The following is a 16,517-nucleotide window of genomic DNA, read 5'->3' as shown; positions in this document are numbered from 1 at the left end:
AGATCCCCATGATGGAACTTGGGTGCCGACCTACCTGCTGGTGTGCAGCTCCCAGCAGGCTCACCACCGCTGTGATGCCGGCCCCCACGGTCCCGGGCCAACCCCTTCCCCTCATCCCTTTTGCAGGCAACATGTGAAAGGGGCTTTGCAGCCATGGAGGAGACACACCAGAAGAAGATCGAGGACCTGCAGCGGCAGCACCAGCGGGAGCTGGAGAAGCTGCGGGAGGAGAAGGACCGCCTGCTGGCAGAAGAAACGGCTGCCACCATTTCAGGTATGGAGACACGCCAGAGGGTCTCCCGCGGTGGGGCAGCTCCGTGTTGATGGGGACATGGGGATGGTGTTTGCTCCGGTGTGGAGGAGCAGAGCATGGGGTGGGATGAGCGCTGGGTGGGGATCACCGGGAGATGGGGAGAGGCTGGTGGGACATACATTTTGGATGGAGGCCCATCTCCTGGTCCTTCTCCAGGGTTGGTACCCCTCTCCTTGGCTGTAATATGGTCTGATTCATTTTCCATTTCATCTCAGAAAGGTGTTAGTCATTCCTGTGTTAATTTATTGCCGATTCCACACTGAATTAATTCTTCGGTGCCCCAGGGAGTTTTAAAGCGCTGGAGCCCAAGCTCTCTGCATTAGGAGCCCCACAATCCAGGAAACAACACGTGAATTGGACAATCGTTTGGACTTTATTAAAAAGTGGGATTTGCAGAAGCCCCTTTGCTGCTTTGCAGCCAGGGGCACAGACTGAAGGGGCCGCGAAGCAGTGGGTGGTTCGCTGCGGTGACTCGTTTTTTTGTTCCTTTAAAAAACAAAAACCTAAAAAAAACCGCCCTTGGGTGGAGCGGTGCTGGGTGCTAACGCTGTGCTGTCCCACGCAGCTATCGAAGCCATGAAGAACGCGCACCGGGAGGAGCTGGAGCGAGAGCTGGAGAAGTCCCAGCGCTCCCAGATCAGCAGCGTCAATGCCGACATTGAAGCCCTCCGAAGGCAATACCTGTAAGACCATCGTCGTCCTCTGTCTGTCACTGTGTCTCGCGGGGAGATCACGCCTATGGGAGACCTCTTTCTCCTCTTTGATTTTGGCGATGAGTTAGGGGCAGACCGGTCGTTGCAGAGACCTCTTCCCTTGGTCCCAACCCAGCTGCGCCCAGTAGAGGCTCTTGGTTGCCCGTAATCTTTCAGGCTCCAGGTCAATGTCCCCACCCTACCCAAATTCAGCTGCTTTATGGTCACCAGAAGTAGCAGATTTACAGACACGGTGCTGCTTTTCATGCAGCTGGAGCGGGAGGGTTGCTTAACCAAATCTGACCAGGGAAAGCACTTAGCTTTTTGTGGCAAGGCTGGCCTCACACGGGAGCCGAGCAAAACAGCCAAGCAGCTTTATTAACCTTGATGCATCTACGTAAGGCCTGTGTGGATGTGCAAATGCACCCAGTCCCAAGTCCTCAGAGCAAACTTGATAGATCTCAGCTCAATTTTTGGAAACTTGAGGAAGGCCAGCCATTTAACCTCCTAGAGAAAGACGTCCCATCTCTTTTGGTGCCCAAGCACTGTGGTGCCGGGAGAAGGAAGGGTTGGCTCCCTCTGGGCTTGAGATTTTTTCCAACGGGAGTATGCATGTCCTCCTCCTCAGTGCTTAGATCCCTGTTGGAACGTCCCGGGTCGGCACGGGGCGCTGGAGGAAGGACGGGCACGGGTGGGTCTGTGTGGGGAGGGCACTACCCGGCGTGTGTTTCGCCAGGGAGGAGCTGCAGTCGGTGCAGCGGGAGCTGGAGGTGCTTTCGGAGCAGTATTCGCAGAAGTGTTTGGAGAACGCCCACCTGGCGCAGGCGCTGGAGGCTGAGAGGCAGGCCCTCCGCCAGTGCCAGCGGGAGAACCAGGAGCTCAACGCCCACAACCAGGTGAGGGTCCCCGCCGTGCCGGGGGCAGCCGGCGCAGGCACGGTGCGACGGGCGAACCGCCCGACAGGCAGCGTGCTGGGCTCTGCACCGAGCCGTGGCCACGCTTCCCCTTCCCACGATGGCTCTCCTTCTCTTCCCAGGAGCTGAATAACCGCCTGGCTGCGGAGATCACGCGATTGCGGACCCTGCTGACCGGGGAGGGCGGGGGAGAGGCTGCTGGATCGCCTCTCACGCAGGGCAAGGACGCCTACGAGCTGGAGGTGAGCTCTGCCGCTGCCGCGCCGAAGGGGCAGCGTTGGCGGGCGCAAGTGCCTGTGGACGGCCGGGAGCACGCCCCGGCCACCCGTCCCTCCACGCATCGGGTCCGCATGGCTGGTCAGCACTGTGCATCGTGGGGTGCAGAGGGGCCAGGAGCTTTTGGAGTCCTAATCTTCCCTTCTCACCATGTTGAGCCAGGCGCCCGCTCTTCCTTCTCCAGCCCCTGCTTGTCCCCTGGGATCCAGTCCACGCAAAGCAGTGGGGAGAGAAACCGAGGGGTGTGCGGGGAGCACATCAGCGGTGCAAGCTTGGGCAAGTTCCCAAGAAACCCAGGAGTAATTTTCTTGCGTGAACCAGAAGATGGGTGAACCAGCAGCTTTGCGGTGCTGGCGTGGAGCCGGTGCAGGGCTGAGCCTCCAGCCCTGGCTCGCTCGCTTGTCACCGGGCACAGCAGGCAAGCATCTCGGGATCGCGCTGCGTCTGCTCGGGTGCGAACAGGCGCTGCTTTTGTTCCCACAGGTCCTGCTGCGGGTCAAAGAATCAGAAATCCAGTACCTGAAGCAGGAGATCAGCTCCCTCAAAGACGAGCTGCAGACAGCACTGAGGGTAATGCCCAGGGACATTTCTGCAAATCGTCTTACGGGCTGTGCTCTGCTCCTGTGTGTGTGCTTAGATTTCAGCTCACTTACTTACCCCCAGATTTGAAACAATATTTAATTTTTCCCCTGAATAGAACTGAATACCCATTTTGGTGTCATCAGTAAAGCGCTCCACGTCTGTACCAGCTCAGGACTTACCCCTTCTCCCTTCTTGTGGGAGAACATCCCCTTCAGTGTTTTTCCCTAGTTCCTGTCACGTCAGATCAGATCTGAAATGGCAAAAGTAATCAGTGCTAGAAATCTGCCCAGCCTGCCAGCACTGGATCTGGTTTGCTCTGGATGGCCTCTTTGCCAAGGCCATTTCTGGGAATTCTGCCTGAATTCCGTGTCTTTGCTAAAATTAAAACCCACAAACAAGTAGTTCTGTAACGAAGGGGCCCGCGCGCACGGGCAGCGCTGCGTGCTTGCTGCTGGGCTCACGGCTTTCTGCCTATCTCAAGTCCTGTACTGCTGTTAGACACGGCTTCGAGAACGTGTGCGAAATGTGTGCATTGCCCCGGCCGAGCGTTTCTCCCCGCTGCCGGCTCTTCTTCCGTTGGCGTTTGCCAAGCTCCTCTTCAGTGCATTCACAAACCCCTCGGCTCCAGCTGTCTCTCTGACTCCATTGGGTTGTTCTTGTTCCTTTGCCAGGACAAGAAATACGCCAGCGACAAATACAAAGACATCTACACGGAGCTGAGCATCGTGAAGGCCAAGGCAGACTGTGATATCAGCAGGTTGAAAGAGCAGCTGAAAGCAGCCACAGAAGCTCAGGGAGAGAAATCCCCTGTGAACACCACTGTATCGGGATATGGTCAGTCCTCCTCCAGCAGCTCTAAGCAATCGTGGGTTTCCCGAGCCAACACGTGCATCCTGGCATACAAGCCCTTGTGCAGTAAGGGGTCTGGGGGGTGCTTTTTTGCCGTTTCATGCTGCTTCCCACCTCTGCTCCTTGCAGACAGTCTCACCGCAGACGGCAGGGACCAGGCGGACCTGAATTGCCCTCCCGTGGCGGTTCCTCCTTCCAGCCCCGTGGCTGGGAAGCTGGCGGGGCTTTGAAAGCCTTCTGGCATTTTGCATTGGGAAAACCTCGCGCTACACGCAGTGCAGGGGAGCGGAGACCCTCGAGAGTCCCCTCTGCCCTTCCGGCAGCGCTGCTTGAGTCGGGCTCATCGGGGCACTTGCCCGGGCTGGGAGGGCAGAAGAGCCCCAGCCCTGCTCCGTGCAGGAAGCCCGTGGGCACAATGCTAACGCCGTTTCTTTTGCATCTCCCCAGATATTATGAAATCAAAAAGCAACCCTGATTTCTTGAAGAAAGACAGATCCAGTGTTAGCCGGCAACTAAGGAATATCAGGTCAAAGGTGAGCTCAGATTCTCCTTCCCCGTGTGATGAAAATGCCCGGCGTTACTCTCCGGTGGGGGTACCAGGTGGGAAGAAATTGGTAGGAGAAGACGACTGAGAATTTCCCGGTCGCTAGTGCTAGCCTGGATGGCACTGGGGAGAAAAGCGAGCTTTCGACTGCGAAACGGCTAGCTGTGCCGGCAGGCAGGGCCCGCGCCCCCCGCCATGCCCTGCAGGGCACACACGCTCCCGACCCTGCTGAGATGGAGGCGTGAAGCTGCTCCCCGCTTGCAAAAAAGGATGAAGTTTACCCTGTTCTTTGGTCTTTCACAGGAGGACTGTCCCAGTATTTGCTTCCCGTTTTCAGTTGAAACTTAGGTGGTGTCAATAGGCGGAAATGTGCACGTCATTTTAGGTTTTACAGTGTTCATCACTGCAAGATTTTTGGGCTTCATGTGCAATAACGATGCCTCGGTCCTGGGCGTATTTAACACACGCTTTGCTCGTGTGTTAATACGGTGCGGATGGCCCTGTGTTTCTCCGGCCGTTGTGTCCTTGCTGTTGGTCCCAAAGCCCAGCGATGCCGTGCTTGGCTGCTGACAGCCAGTTACGTCACGCTGCGCACTGGCTGTTGCTGTGGGACCACGGGGATAAAAAGGGCAAATAAAGCCGCTCAGAAGTCATCGTTAAACGTAGGTCAGTTGGAAAGAAGATCAGCATGGGCAAAACTCGCTTTGCCTCTCACCACTGGATACCTGGTGTCTCATGCTGATGTTTGAAGTGGTTGGGACTTTGGGCAGAGCAAGAAGCCGGGTGGGCAGAAGGCTTCTAGCTCGGTGCCCGTGCCGGGGAAACGGTCACCGCCCGAGCTCTGCGAGCGGCAGGGCATCAGCTTGGGGTGTCTGCGCTGCACCGAGTAAATACAGAGAGCACCTCTGTGCGTTTCGGGGGCGGCCCAGACCTGCTGGGCCAGGTCTGATGTTGGGTTTCCCTTCGCCACTTCAGCTCAGACCACTGATCTTGTGGTCCCCTGTGTGTGTTGCTTGGTGGGGGAAGGAGGAGAGGAGAGCAAGCATGGGCTCTGCCTGAGCACGCTGCTTGCTCGCATCGCTGCCGGGGTGGGGGGGGCTGGGGCTGCGCGAACGCCAATGCATTTAGGATTTATGAGCTTCTTGTTTTGTTGTTTGTTTTTTTGTTTTTTTTCTTTATTTTGCTTTTTCCTTCAACAGTCCGTTATTGAGCAGGTCTCATGGGATAACTGAAATGAACCCGAGTCCAGGTTCCCTGCCACGTAGGTAAACAAACCGGCACCCACCAAGCGACGCAGCTGCCCACTGGAGCGGCCCACTTTTGCATGCATTGCTCACACCTCCATGGCAAATGAGAGCCCTTCTTCTCTTAATGACTGGTTTATTTACGGCTAATTATTTTACTGGGGAGGGGGAAGGGGAGGGAAGAAGTCAGCAGACCCAAGATCCATATGAAATGCAGTCTCTCTGGCTCTTCCCTGGGGATTATGGCTTTCTTGTCTTCCTGCTCCTCCCACCCTCGCCAACACAGCTAACCATCACGGAGAGGATTTGGACACGGTGGGGCACGTTTTCCTGTTTGCCGTGTTGGGAGTGTGGGACGTCGAGTGTGCACGCTTGAATGACTCTGCATGCCTCAGACTAAACTTCAGCAACAGCCAGGTCTTGTAGGAAAAACAGCCATTTGGCTGTTAGCCAGGTGGAGGAGCGGGCCAGTCATGCCTATAAACGCATTTCCCACGAAGGCCTGTAGCATGTAAAACGGTGGCCCCCTTCTCAGCTGCAGAGGGGATGTCCTGGGCTGCCCTAAATTTCCTTTACCCGTAACTGCTGCTTCTTTCGGTTGATCTGTGCCTGAGCATAAGCGTCCTCCTTGCCCAGTAACCTCCTCCTGCTCTCCAGGCTTCCTCCAGCTCCCCGGTGTCCACCCCACTGCTCCATCCCTTGGCACTGCGCTCCATCCCACACGCTGGCCTGAGGCTTCCGAGCTCATCCAGCAAAAGGAGGGAGCGGATGAGAAACAAAGCCGATCCTAATGACCCAAATATCTCGAGTAATTGGAGCAATAGTTAATTTACTGGCCCATGGTAAAGACCGAGGTTAGAGCACCTGCAGAGGGAGGTTAGAGAAAAAAGGGGAGCTCCCCAGCACGGTGGCAGAGGGGTGGCTGGAGAGCCCCAGGAAGTCTGATGGAGGGTCCCTTTATCACAGATTTCATCCTACATTAGTCTCCCTTCATCAGGCTCCCCTCATCAGCAACTCGAATGGGTTGTGAGACTGCCTAAGGGGTGAATTTGCTGGAATTCGTACCATCAGGCAGAACGGTCTAATGGTTTCTGTTGTCTCCTTCCCTCTAATGAGAAATCAGATGTACAAACTGGAGCGCATGGGTTGCTGCCTATTTAAAGAGGCCCAAAGTAAACTTCCTTTAGGAAGTGTGTGCTCAGAGGCTCGCGTCCCAAGAGACTCTGCTGCCCGTTGAAAAGAAAGCACCCGGCATTTGTATATTCAAACCAATCCATTTTAGTGCTTTCGTTTCCGTGCCGCTTCCCAAAGCCGTTCTGTATTTGTGGGCCTGTGGGAGGAGATACATTTAAAGAAATACAGTAACCATGGGAATCTGCGCAGCCTCGGGGCAAGTTTATCATGGAGTCCTGCCTTGATAAACACACATTAAAGAAAAGCCAGCCCAAAAATCTAACCTGCTGCTATGATTGTACAGTCCTCTGGCACCACGGTCAGGGAAGTAAAAGCAAAAGGGGAGATGGCTGCCCGTTAATAGAAGGGGCTTTGCATACAGGTCTGTGCCTTTTGAAGCTGCCGCGTCTTGATCTGTAAAGCAAACGGTGTTCCAGCTGCAGAGCGAACTCCTTGCAAGTTGCGAGGAATCGGCTCGCAGGCAGCGGTGACCTGGGGACACGCAGGCAGACGGCTGCCTGTGCCAGGGCAGGCGCAGCCCGGCAATGGCAGCCTTTACAGCGCGGAGGGGCAGAGGCAGTGCTCTGTGGTTCGGGAGAAGTCTGTGCCTCCTCGGCAGCAAGCAGGGAAAATCACTGGTGCTCTGCTCCCCTGAAGCTCTTACGCCACAGTTTGGGGGCTGCAGGAAGGAGGGAAGGCTGACTTTTAAGTGTGTGCATCTCCTCGGGCTAGTTTCAGGTTAAAGCTGTCTTACAGGGGGCAAGCAGTTTGCTTCTGGGTTTCTGCCCCTCGCATTGCTGTTTTCCTGGGTCCCCCACGTGTAGGCAAGAGTAGAATTCCCAAATCTAAATGCCAAGGGCCAGTGGGGCGGGCTTTTCTGTTGGCTAGCTGAGTGTCGTGCCTTGAAATCTGGATGCTGCATCTGAATTGGATCAGCCGTCAGATCCTGCTAGACCTGAAGCAAGCATTTAGCGAGTCCTCTGTCTAACCCCGTGCAATAGAGGCAGCTTTGGCTTGGCAGAGCCCCCAGGCTGGGGTTAGAGAAAGGGTGGGATTGTCGCTGGCAACAAAAAACCACTTTCCAGGGCTGCTTGAGCAAAGCCTGCACATTGACGGGAGCCAGGACGGTCCCAGACGGACGCACGTTCAGTCGGTGCTGCAGTGGCGTGGGCAGGCGGGCAGGACCAGCGTGCAGGTCCTGCTCGGCAGCGCGGTGCTTTAGCATAGCAGATCCGAGCTGGCCTGCCCGGGGCTCCCGCAGTGCCGGAGCTCTGCTGAAATTGCCCCAGCCACCGCTGCACCGCAGGCTCCAGGGGTCATTTTCCGAGTCGAGCTAATCCCGCTTGCAGCATGGTGTGCCTCACGTGCTTCTGGTACGTCGCCTAGTTCATTTGCAATCTCACCCTCTCTCTAGGCGCCATTCACCAGTAACCGCCCTCCATAACCGTGTGTTTTCTCTTAGCATGTCCCACTAATCTCTCTGCCAAGGAGGCCATTCTCCTGCCGCCCACGTCTCCTTTGCCTGAGCATCGCACCCTTTCTGTGTGCCAGATGCCCGCCGCCGCTGCCTCCCACCCGTGTCCGACGCTGTCTGTCTTTTGTCTCTCCCAGAGTCTGAAGGAAGGCCTGACTGTGCAAGAACGCCTGAAGCTTTTTGAATCCAGGGACTTGAAGAAAGACTAGTTCTCCCCGCTCCGCTTGACCACGCGCACCTCCCAGCTTGAGGCAGCACAGCACCAGCACCGTTTGTCTCTCGTTCCTTACGACTGTCCTTGCTGTCGTTCGTCTTGACACCCCTGACGGGACCCGGCGCCGCAGTGGCGGTGGCCCCCGCCGCCCCTCGCCTCCCCAGCGCCTTTCCCTGCTTGTGAGACGCTCCAGAGACTCTGAGAGGGAGAGGAAGGGATCGGGGTGGGGGTTTTTTTTCCCCTCTCTTCGGCGCTTTGTAGGAGAATCTTTCTTTTACTGTAAACCATTACACTAAGTGTCAGTATTAAGGCTCAGTAGCCTGTTAATAAGCTAGCTCTGTCGTACCAACCGTTTTGGTATGCAAGCAGGGCCTGGGTGGTATCGGCCGTACCTAGCTCTTACTGCTGTCAAGAGACCCAGTGCTCAGAGCATGCCAGGAGCCTAATCTAACCATTGATCTCGATTGCATTACTTGCACCTACAAGGGGGGAAAGCCCAGGGGAAGCTGTCGGGGAGCGCAAGTCCGTGCCGGCGTACGCAGCCTGGAGGTACAACACTGACAGCTCGCTGGAGAAGGATGCAAGAAATGATTCTCCTGCCCCGTGACTGTGCCATGGCCTGAATGTAGGCGATACCGAAGCCCGGCGAGCTTTGGTGGCTGCCCAGGTGGTTATGGATAGGGAGCTGCAGATACTCACGTGCCCCGTCGAGTCCGCCCCATCGGCGTGTCTTTGCCTCCCGTCTCGCTGGTGGTCGGAGTCGGTGTTTCGTGGGCTGAGCTGTAAGATCACTTTCTTGCCTCTGTTAGATCAAGCCCAGCACTCTCTTTTTTTGCTGTTACTCCCTTCCTCTCATTGAGTCCCGTGTATCCCAGGGTCTGTGCGCATGTGAAACTCCCTTTTCCTAGTCAAAGGAAAGTAGAGTAGAAAGTAGAGCCAATATTGACTGAAAATGCACAGTGCTCAATGCATATAATGCTCCTTTTTTATCAGCTTCTTGAATTCAACTCTTCTTGTCAGCAGGGCAGCTCCTATTTTAATTCTTTAATCTTTTCCTGAAATAAAAATCTCAAAACCAGTATGTGCTTCAGACCTTCTCAGTCCTAACAGCTTTTGTATTTAAAGCACACAGTTCAGCACCGTGAGGCCGATAAACGGATGCAAACTCAAAGCGAGGTGAGGGAGCAGGTAGCACTAGATGCAGCACACGGCCAGCCGAGCAGAGGCTGTCTTCCTAGAAGGAGCCTACGCTGCTTTGCAGCATCAGGGCTGCCCCGGCACGGTGGCTTCATCCCGGACTAACGAGAGCATTTCAAGATGCCACCTGTAAGGACCCCAGGTCCTGCCTCGCCGATGGCCCTGGCCGGGAGCAGGGCTGAAGCAGCGCTCGGGCCCGTTGGCTTCCCAGACCCATTTAGCTGCCGAGCGACCCGCAGCACGTCGGGCTGGGCTGTTAAAAGTACACCCTAGCCTTCATGTGGAGCAAAGCTTCCTCTCGTCTTTCGGGCGCTTAACACATGGTTGAAGCAGGCAGCTCTGTGCGCTTTCACGGCTGATTTTGGGTCCGTTAGGCGGGCGGTACAAACGCAGCCCTCGGAGCAAACTCTCGCTGCAGCTCTGGAGCGGTGAGTGCTGCGGGGCTGGTGACAGCCATCTCCGATCCTGCCAGGTTGGAGTATGGTGAGTGATGGAGAGTTCGCCCTCATCCTTCTCCTCAGAGCAGCAAGTCTCTGTTTCAGCCACCAGACCCTCAGCAGGAGATGGCATCGTCTAACCGCGGCGTGAATCAGGCTCTCGTCCGGCTTGTGTGGCCCTGCCGTGGCCAAGCGCTCGGCTTGACACCTCCTGGGGCACTCGTGGCAGCGCATGGCAGCCGTCCGGTCCTGCCCGTACAAGCCCCACTTGTCTCCAGCCAAGATGCCAGCACCGTGCAGCGGGCAGAGCCTATACGGGGATGCTCTCCCGCTGCGATGCTCTGTAATCTGTACCTGGGTGTACATGGAAGTCCTGGAGATAGGAGCAGGGTAGGAAAGATGCTCAACCACTCGGATACAAAGGCTTTTCCCTCATCAGCACGCACGTGCCCTCTAAGATGTTTTGATGTGCAGCCACTGGCCCTAATCCGAGCTCACCGTAGCGCTTTCTGTAATCTGAGCGTTGGAGGACCGAGGAGCCTTCCCAGCCATGACCCACCTGAACCGCCTCTCCGATCAGCCGTCAGCCGCTCCCAGGAGCCTTGGTGCTGCTCCTTGCATTGTGTTTGCTTTCACCCATCAGCCAGCAGCCGCCTTAGTCCTCCTCCCATCCCACCGTGGAGGAACGTGGCCTGTGCGCCCAAAGCTGCTCGCCGGCAGCTTCTCGCCTGCATGATGGGAGGCCAAACTGGGGAGCCCCAAAGTGGAAATGGGCACCTTAGTGCTGTCCTGGGGCTGTGGAAATACCTGCTCTCACCATGCTGATCTAATGGCCATCTAAAGCACAGACTGTTGTTGATAAAGCCATGTATGTTGGTAATGCTTAGTAGTGGCTTTTTATAGCCATGGCATGGGGTCCTGCTTCCCTTCCAGCTGAGGAGATCCAGGTGCAGCTCTCCCTGGTTGTAGCCCTTCCCAAATTCAGCCTCTCCAGGTCAAGTGCGCATGTGTTGTGCTTAGAAGTCCACTTCTGGAAGAAGAGGGTCCTTTGTCAGTAGTTGTGTGCATGGTTTCTCTCTCTCTCTCCCTGCCGGCATCTTGCACTTGACCGAAGTGAGAGGTTTAGGTCTCCGGTGTAACCCCGCAGTTGGGTGAAGGGTGCGTGTTTGGGTCCCCATGCTCACAGCAGCTGGGAACATGACACTTCGGTGGCATCTACGAGGAGTTAAAGGCAGTCTTTGAGTTAAAGCAGGGACACCAACGCCTGCCAAGCAGAGCAGATTGCAGGACCAGCAGAGATGTCAGTGCTGTGGCCCAGGTTCATCTAAATTCGGGCTATTACTTGGGTGGGAAGGTGACTCTACCCACTGCGTTTTGTATATCGTATACACCTTTCTGACCGTGTCAGGAGATGGTCACCTGGCCCAGGTGCCTGGCTTGGTCCCATCCAAAGTCATCTGTCCAGCTCTCAGCAGGGATAACCTTTAGATTTCATCCCTAGCTGCTCTAGTTCTGCGCGTGGTGAGCTCCTCTCCAGCAGCTTTGTGCCCTGTGACCTCCTGGCAGAAGCCTTGGGATGCAGCATTAGGATGGTGCGTTGGCCTTGTCATTGTCGTTGCTCTTCAAGACATCGCTGGCTCCAGGAGGACGCCCTCCTCCTCCTCTTCTCTCAAGACCTATGGTGGGACTTTGTCCTTTTTAGCCAACCGAGTAGAACGTGCGCTGGTCTTCTCACCATGCGGGACCCTGACCTTTCTTACATCCCCTAGCAAATCCTGCTTTTTCTTTGCATACTTCATTTGCTCAGGAGCACTTATCTTAAGCGTGAGGACTAGAAGTTATGTACCTTGCTATTTGCATTGGCACGTCGGTGGTGTGGAGGACACAAGATGGACCCTTTCTGATACAGGATTGTGCCACTGAGCGTCTTGAAGCTCCCCACGGAGGGATGTTGGCTGCTTACGCTTGCTTACACCAAGAAATCCTCTCTTGCAGCTTAGTGTCCTGCCTGGGACCAGGACCCCTGTGACCTGGGACCAGAGCCTAGCGAGTAAGAGCACTTGATTTCTTTGCCAGTGCTCCTGCTTCGAACCTTATTTCTTACCGTAGAGAACAGCTGGCTACGTGGAGGGCGTACGCGGAGCGATCAGGTGGGGATCATCCCCAGCTTTTGACTCGGCGTGTGTAAATACATTCATACGATTTGATTTTTTTTTTTTTTTTTTAAAAAAAGGGTGAGGATGGGCAGAAAGGCACTGCAGCGTGTTGGCAAAGGTGGCAGCGCTTCGGTGGTGGATAGTGCAGGGAGGCAGAAGAAGGTGCGATAAAAATGCAGTGGCACAGGGAGCTCTGCAAAGCGCGCGGGTGCTGAAGACAGGGAGGGTGCAGAGATGAGCTTTCTGCTAGTGCTCTGGCCCTGAACTGCCCTGTGAAAAGAGGCTGGGGGGGGGAATATTCTCATTTAATACACATATTAAAATATACCGATGTTTAGTGGGGGGAAAAGTCACCCAGGAACACTTGTACAGCTCTTGCTCCTTTCCTGTAGACGTGCCCATACGCTAAGCGAGGGTTCGTATATAACTTCTGGGCCACTTGTGTCAATTCTTCACCCGAGGCAACGCACACCGTGTTTTGCGTCTCTCCGGTGAGGCGCTGCCAGGGGATCCAGCACCAGCAGGAATGAAGCTGGATTTTCTTCTCCTCTCTTTCCTCTAGTTTGTTTTTACCTTATGGTACAGAACATGTCCGGCACTGCATCACAACCCCCCCTCCCTCTTTTATGGGCGCCCTGAAACAGCTGTAAAATGATTTGAATTGAGGTTTGCTAGGACTGCTGTGTGAACAGGATCAGACCCGGGGGATCAGCTGCTCAGAGGTTTGCTACCGGGGAACTTTTATTTAATACATATTGGCCAGCTTCTCTGGACCTTCAAATAGCTGAGAAAAGCAAACCAGGCAAGTTTGCTGGGGGGAAAAAAAAAAAATCCCTGGCACTAGCAGCAGGTTTAGCTGAAATAAAATGTGTTGGATGGCAGGAGGACAGCCGCAGGGAACACGGCGTGCGGAGGGGCGGGTGGCCTGGCCGCCATCGTCATGGTTTTAGCAACGTTTAATAAGCCTACTCAATTAATCTTATTGCTGAGCTTCGTGGGTTTAAAATATTTATCGCTAAGCAAAGGGGTCTTTCATGAACATAGCGGTGGTGGTGGTCTCATACGCTGTAGCTTGTAGGAGCGGCCATCTTCCACTGGGGAGTTCCTTTGAAAAATTAAATCCATCTTCCTTTGAAAAATTAAAACAGAGAACCCGGCTCTGCCGGCCCGAAGGTGCATCGGGGCTGAGCGGTGGCCTCCTGGCATCGTCGGGGTCGACTGCACCCTTTGGGGCACCCGTCGTCGGGATCGGATGCTGCACCCATCGTCGGGATCGGCAGCACTGCACCGGGTGGGAAGGCGGGATGCGACGGCCTGCGGCGGTAGCTATGAGTTCTGGGGGGTCACAAAGAAGAGGAGGAGGAGGAGGAGGAGGAGGAGGGAAGATGCTGTGGTATGCAGAGAGCTGGTCTGAACTACTGCTGCAGGCTTCGGGCTCTGCTCCGTTTGCAGTCTGGCAACTATGTACGCATCTCTCCAAAGCAAGAGGCAATACATTACCTGCCTTTACATTGAAGAAAGGGAGAGGGAGCCTGCAGCACCAATAAACAACCAAAAATAGAAATATTTCTGCAGAGAGCAGTGCTTTAAAATAAGGGGGGGGGGAGGGAAGCCAGCTGGAAAGCTTTTTACTGATAGCAATGGTCCTTAGTTATCCTATTGCTTCTTCCTGCTCCAGGCTTCATCCATCTTTCAGGATAAATCAGTGGCTATTTAAATCAGAAAGTGTATGGAGGCGGGGGGGAGGTATGGGGAGGAGAGGGCGAGCTCCCCGCTTGCCCTGGAGGCTTTCCAAGGCCGTCTGCACCGTCCCGCTGCCCAGCGCGGCAGCACGGCACGGCCCCGGCCATGGGCTTCGCCTTTTAGCGTGGTCCAGGCGCCCGCCGGGCGCAACGGGGCGAGGCCTCGTGGGCAGCCCGCGGCAGACGCCCTGCGGGGCCCCGTACGTACACGGCGTAACGCGCGACAGGCAAGCTGCTGCGTTTTACACAATTCGACGCTGTTGTAGGATAGATGGTACCGAAGCGGGAGGGCTAGGAAAAGTCAAGTGCAGCGAAGGTGCAGACACAGACGCCTTCAAATTGGCTCCAAGTAATTTCTTTTTTTCCTGCGTAAAATTTTCCTACCGTTTGCACCGGCTCCCTTGAAACAGCCTGAATCCTTCTTTAAATGTGACCTTTTCTTTGCCCGCATATATAAAAAGGAAGCAGGTTGTGTTCATTTGCTTCAAAACTAGAATCGCGTGCCGACTCGCAAACCCAAAAAGTCTCTTTTTTTTTTTCCTGTAAAAGCGGTGGACTGGACTGCACTAATAGTGCTGCCCCCGCACTGTAAAATGTGTCACTTTTGTACCAACTCTATACTTGATTGCACTTCCACTAGACCTTTGCATTTTTTTCATGGTTTGGGTACAGTACTTAGTTTGTTGTGAACACTTAAGCACATGCACGCTCGGTGTAGCTTGCCTTTCCTCCCTAATTTTTTTCTTTTTTTTTTTTTTAAAAAAAAAAAAGCTTTGTCAGTCTTCTCTTTTAAAAAAAAGTAATTTAAAACCTGTATAGTATTCAAAGCACGCAATGTAAATATTTATTACTCAGAAATTAGCGGAGGGTTCTCTTTTGTGACTAAGTTGTGGGTTTGATTTTTAAATCTTGTTGTAACACAGACGTCCCACGCGCGGGTTGGGAGAGGAGCGCCGAGTGTAATGTGTCCAACCCACCCCATCTGCCCCGATAAACTGCTTCGTTTGGGTTTGATGACTGTTATAAATATCTTTTCCAACCTTTTCTGCTGACCTATACCTTTAGTTTTGCAGATAACCTGTCCAAAGATCGCGTACAGTCTGTTTGAGAACCGGAACCTTACTGCGCTATAAACCTGGGGGGGGTCCATTCAGAGAACTCGGTAATCTTGTATTTGATAGTGGCATTAACACCACGCGCGTGCAAACCGTTATCTGTCGTTACGCAGCAGCTACTCGGTGAGAGAGGGCACGCAGCTCTCCTTGCACAGTAGCTTAGGGCTGTTGCAGCGAGCGGGGCGAGCCCCCGGACCTCGGCGGCACGGCTGTAACGCCGTCGCTCGCTTGTGCAGCGCGTTCAAGATGCTCTTGGACTTTACAAGGGAACGACAGACCCCGCTGTACAGACACGCGTCCTACAGCAGCGTGGACGTGCGCTGTAAGGTACCGGACGTAACTGTGCAAACGTAACTTTCAGTACAACGTAGTTACTACCGAGTTGAACTTAGGTGCTCCTGCAGCACAAGGCGTTTCTTACAAGAGGATGCAGACGTCCTGCTGCAGGAGCAGGGAGCAGGCTGCGAATAACACAGGTGCCGGCCCCAGCGGTTCGCCCTGCCTCAGTTGGAGACTACTACAAGAAACCGAGGGTGTGGGATTTCCTGGCAGAAACTTGATAAGCCGGACAAGTTGGTACCAACCGAACTAAGCCAGCTGGCCAGGAACTCATAAATAAGGAGTGCAATGACTGTTTTCTTCATGCTTTCTTCACGCGCTGCCCGCGTGCAGGACTGACAAGAACACTCATTCTTTGTTCTAAACTAGAGACAGCCAGGTATGTTGTAAAATACGAAAGACTATGATAAGTAGGAAGCAGATACGAATGCGCAGTCTTTGACCTGTGTCCACCCTGCTGGGACCTGGAGTTCTGGATGACTTGAGATTTTAAAGAATCATTTATTTGAAAGGATGAGGTTTTGGGGAGAGAGAAGGAAGCTCTGCAAGTCTGTGGGTGGTACCTGAAGTAGCAGTGGCTGTTCAGGTACTAATGGTCAGTCTTCCTCCACCGTCCTAACGCGAACAGAAGGCTTGCCTTAGTTCTGTCTGAGCACAGCGTTAACCGAGGACCGACCCGTAACCGAAGGAGACTCATTCTGGATTAAAACCATGCACGCACCACGCTCCACCACTTGTACTCTGGAAACGACCCGAGGGAATTGTGAGCAATGAGGATGCAAGAGTAATTTCCCAGTTCCTGTGACGATGCGGCGCAGCGGCCAGCCCTCCGCCTCCGACCTGTGATGTGGCCAAGTGGGAAAGCGGCAGCAGAGCAGGGACAGCCGTGCCCGGGCAGCGCCGGGATGCTGCAGCCTCACGGCTACTGGAAATCCCTGCGGCTCAAACGCAGGAGCGATCACAGCGGGGCGGCGGGGAGAGGAGGAAGCACAGTTGTCCTCGAGCCCTGTCTATCCATAGGGCGGAACGGCCTCTTTTAAGGGGCATTTTCCACACGGATTAGTCTGGGAATAACGTCTCACGCGTGGTATTTTCCCTCTGCAAAGGGGAATGGGTGTTGGAGGCTCCCGTTTCTCAGTATGTGTGAGTTCCTCTCTCCTTCCCTTCCACTCCGGTTTATTTCAGTGCTTTTTTAAGAGCCGCTGTTCCCGATCAACCGCTCACTGTAATAGAAACGTCACTTTTTCTCACAGTAT

At 54.6% G+C, this 16,517-nt stretch overlaps 1 protein-coding gene across 2 annotated transcripts in view; it reads left to right on the top strand.

Moving 5' to 3' along the window:
* MPRIP (myosin phosphatase Rho interacting protein) overlaps positions 1-12,127 on the top strand; it is an 86,637-nt gene extending 74,510 nt beyond the window's left edge. Inside the window, exons 16-24 of one of the 2 annotated variants that reach the window (XM_075515111.1) lie at positions 127-274; positions 879-996; positions 1,742-1,901; positions 2,042-2,161; positions 2,679-2,765; positions 3,449-3,611; positions 4,074-4,159; positions 5,370-5,435; positions 8,199-12,127. In XM_075515111.1, the coding sequence (XP_075371226.1) occupies positions 127-274; positions 879-996; positions 1,742-1,901; positions 2,042-2,161; positions 2,679-2,765; positions 3,449-3,611; positions 4,074-4,159; positions 5,370-5,402 (915 nt within the window). In that variant the 3' untranslated portion in view covers positions 5,403-5,435; positions 8,199-12,127. The remainder of the gene's footprint in view (positions 1-126; positions 275-878; positions 997-1,741; positions 1,902-2,041; positions 2,162-2,678; positions 2,766-3,448; positions 3,612-4,073; positions 4,160-5,369; positions 5,436-8,198) is intronic. The other variant, XM_075515112.1, reaches the window with a different exon arrangement.
* Positions 12,128-16,517: the final 4,390 nt, after the last annotated feature.

This window comes from Mycteria americana, chromosome 12, assembly GCF_035582795.1.
Source record: "Mycteria americana isolate JAX WOST 10 ecotype Jacksonville Zoo and Gardens chromosome 12, USCA_MyAme_1.0, whole genome shotgun sequence".
Classification (NCBI taxonomy): domain Eukaryota; kingdom Metazoa; phylum Chordata; class Aves; order Ciconiiformes; family Ciconiidae; genus Mycteria; species Mycteria americana.
This window is presented reverse-complemented; position numbering and strand designations above follow the sequence as displayed.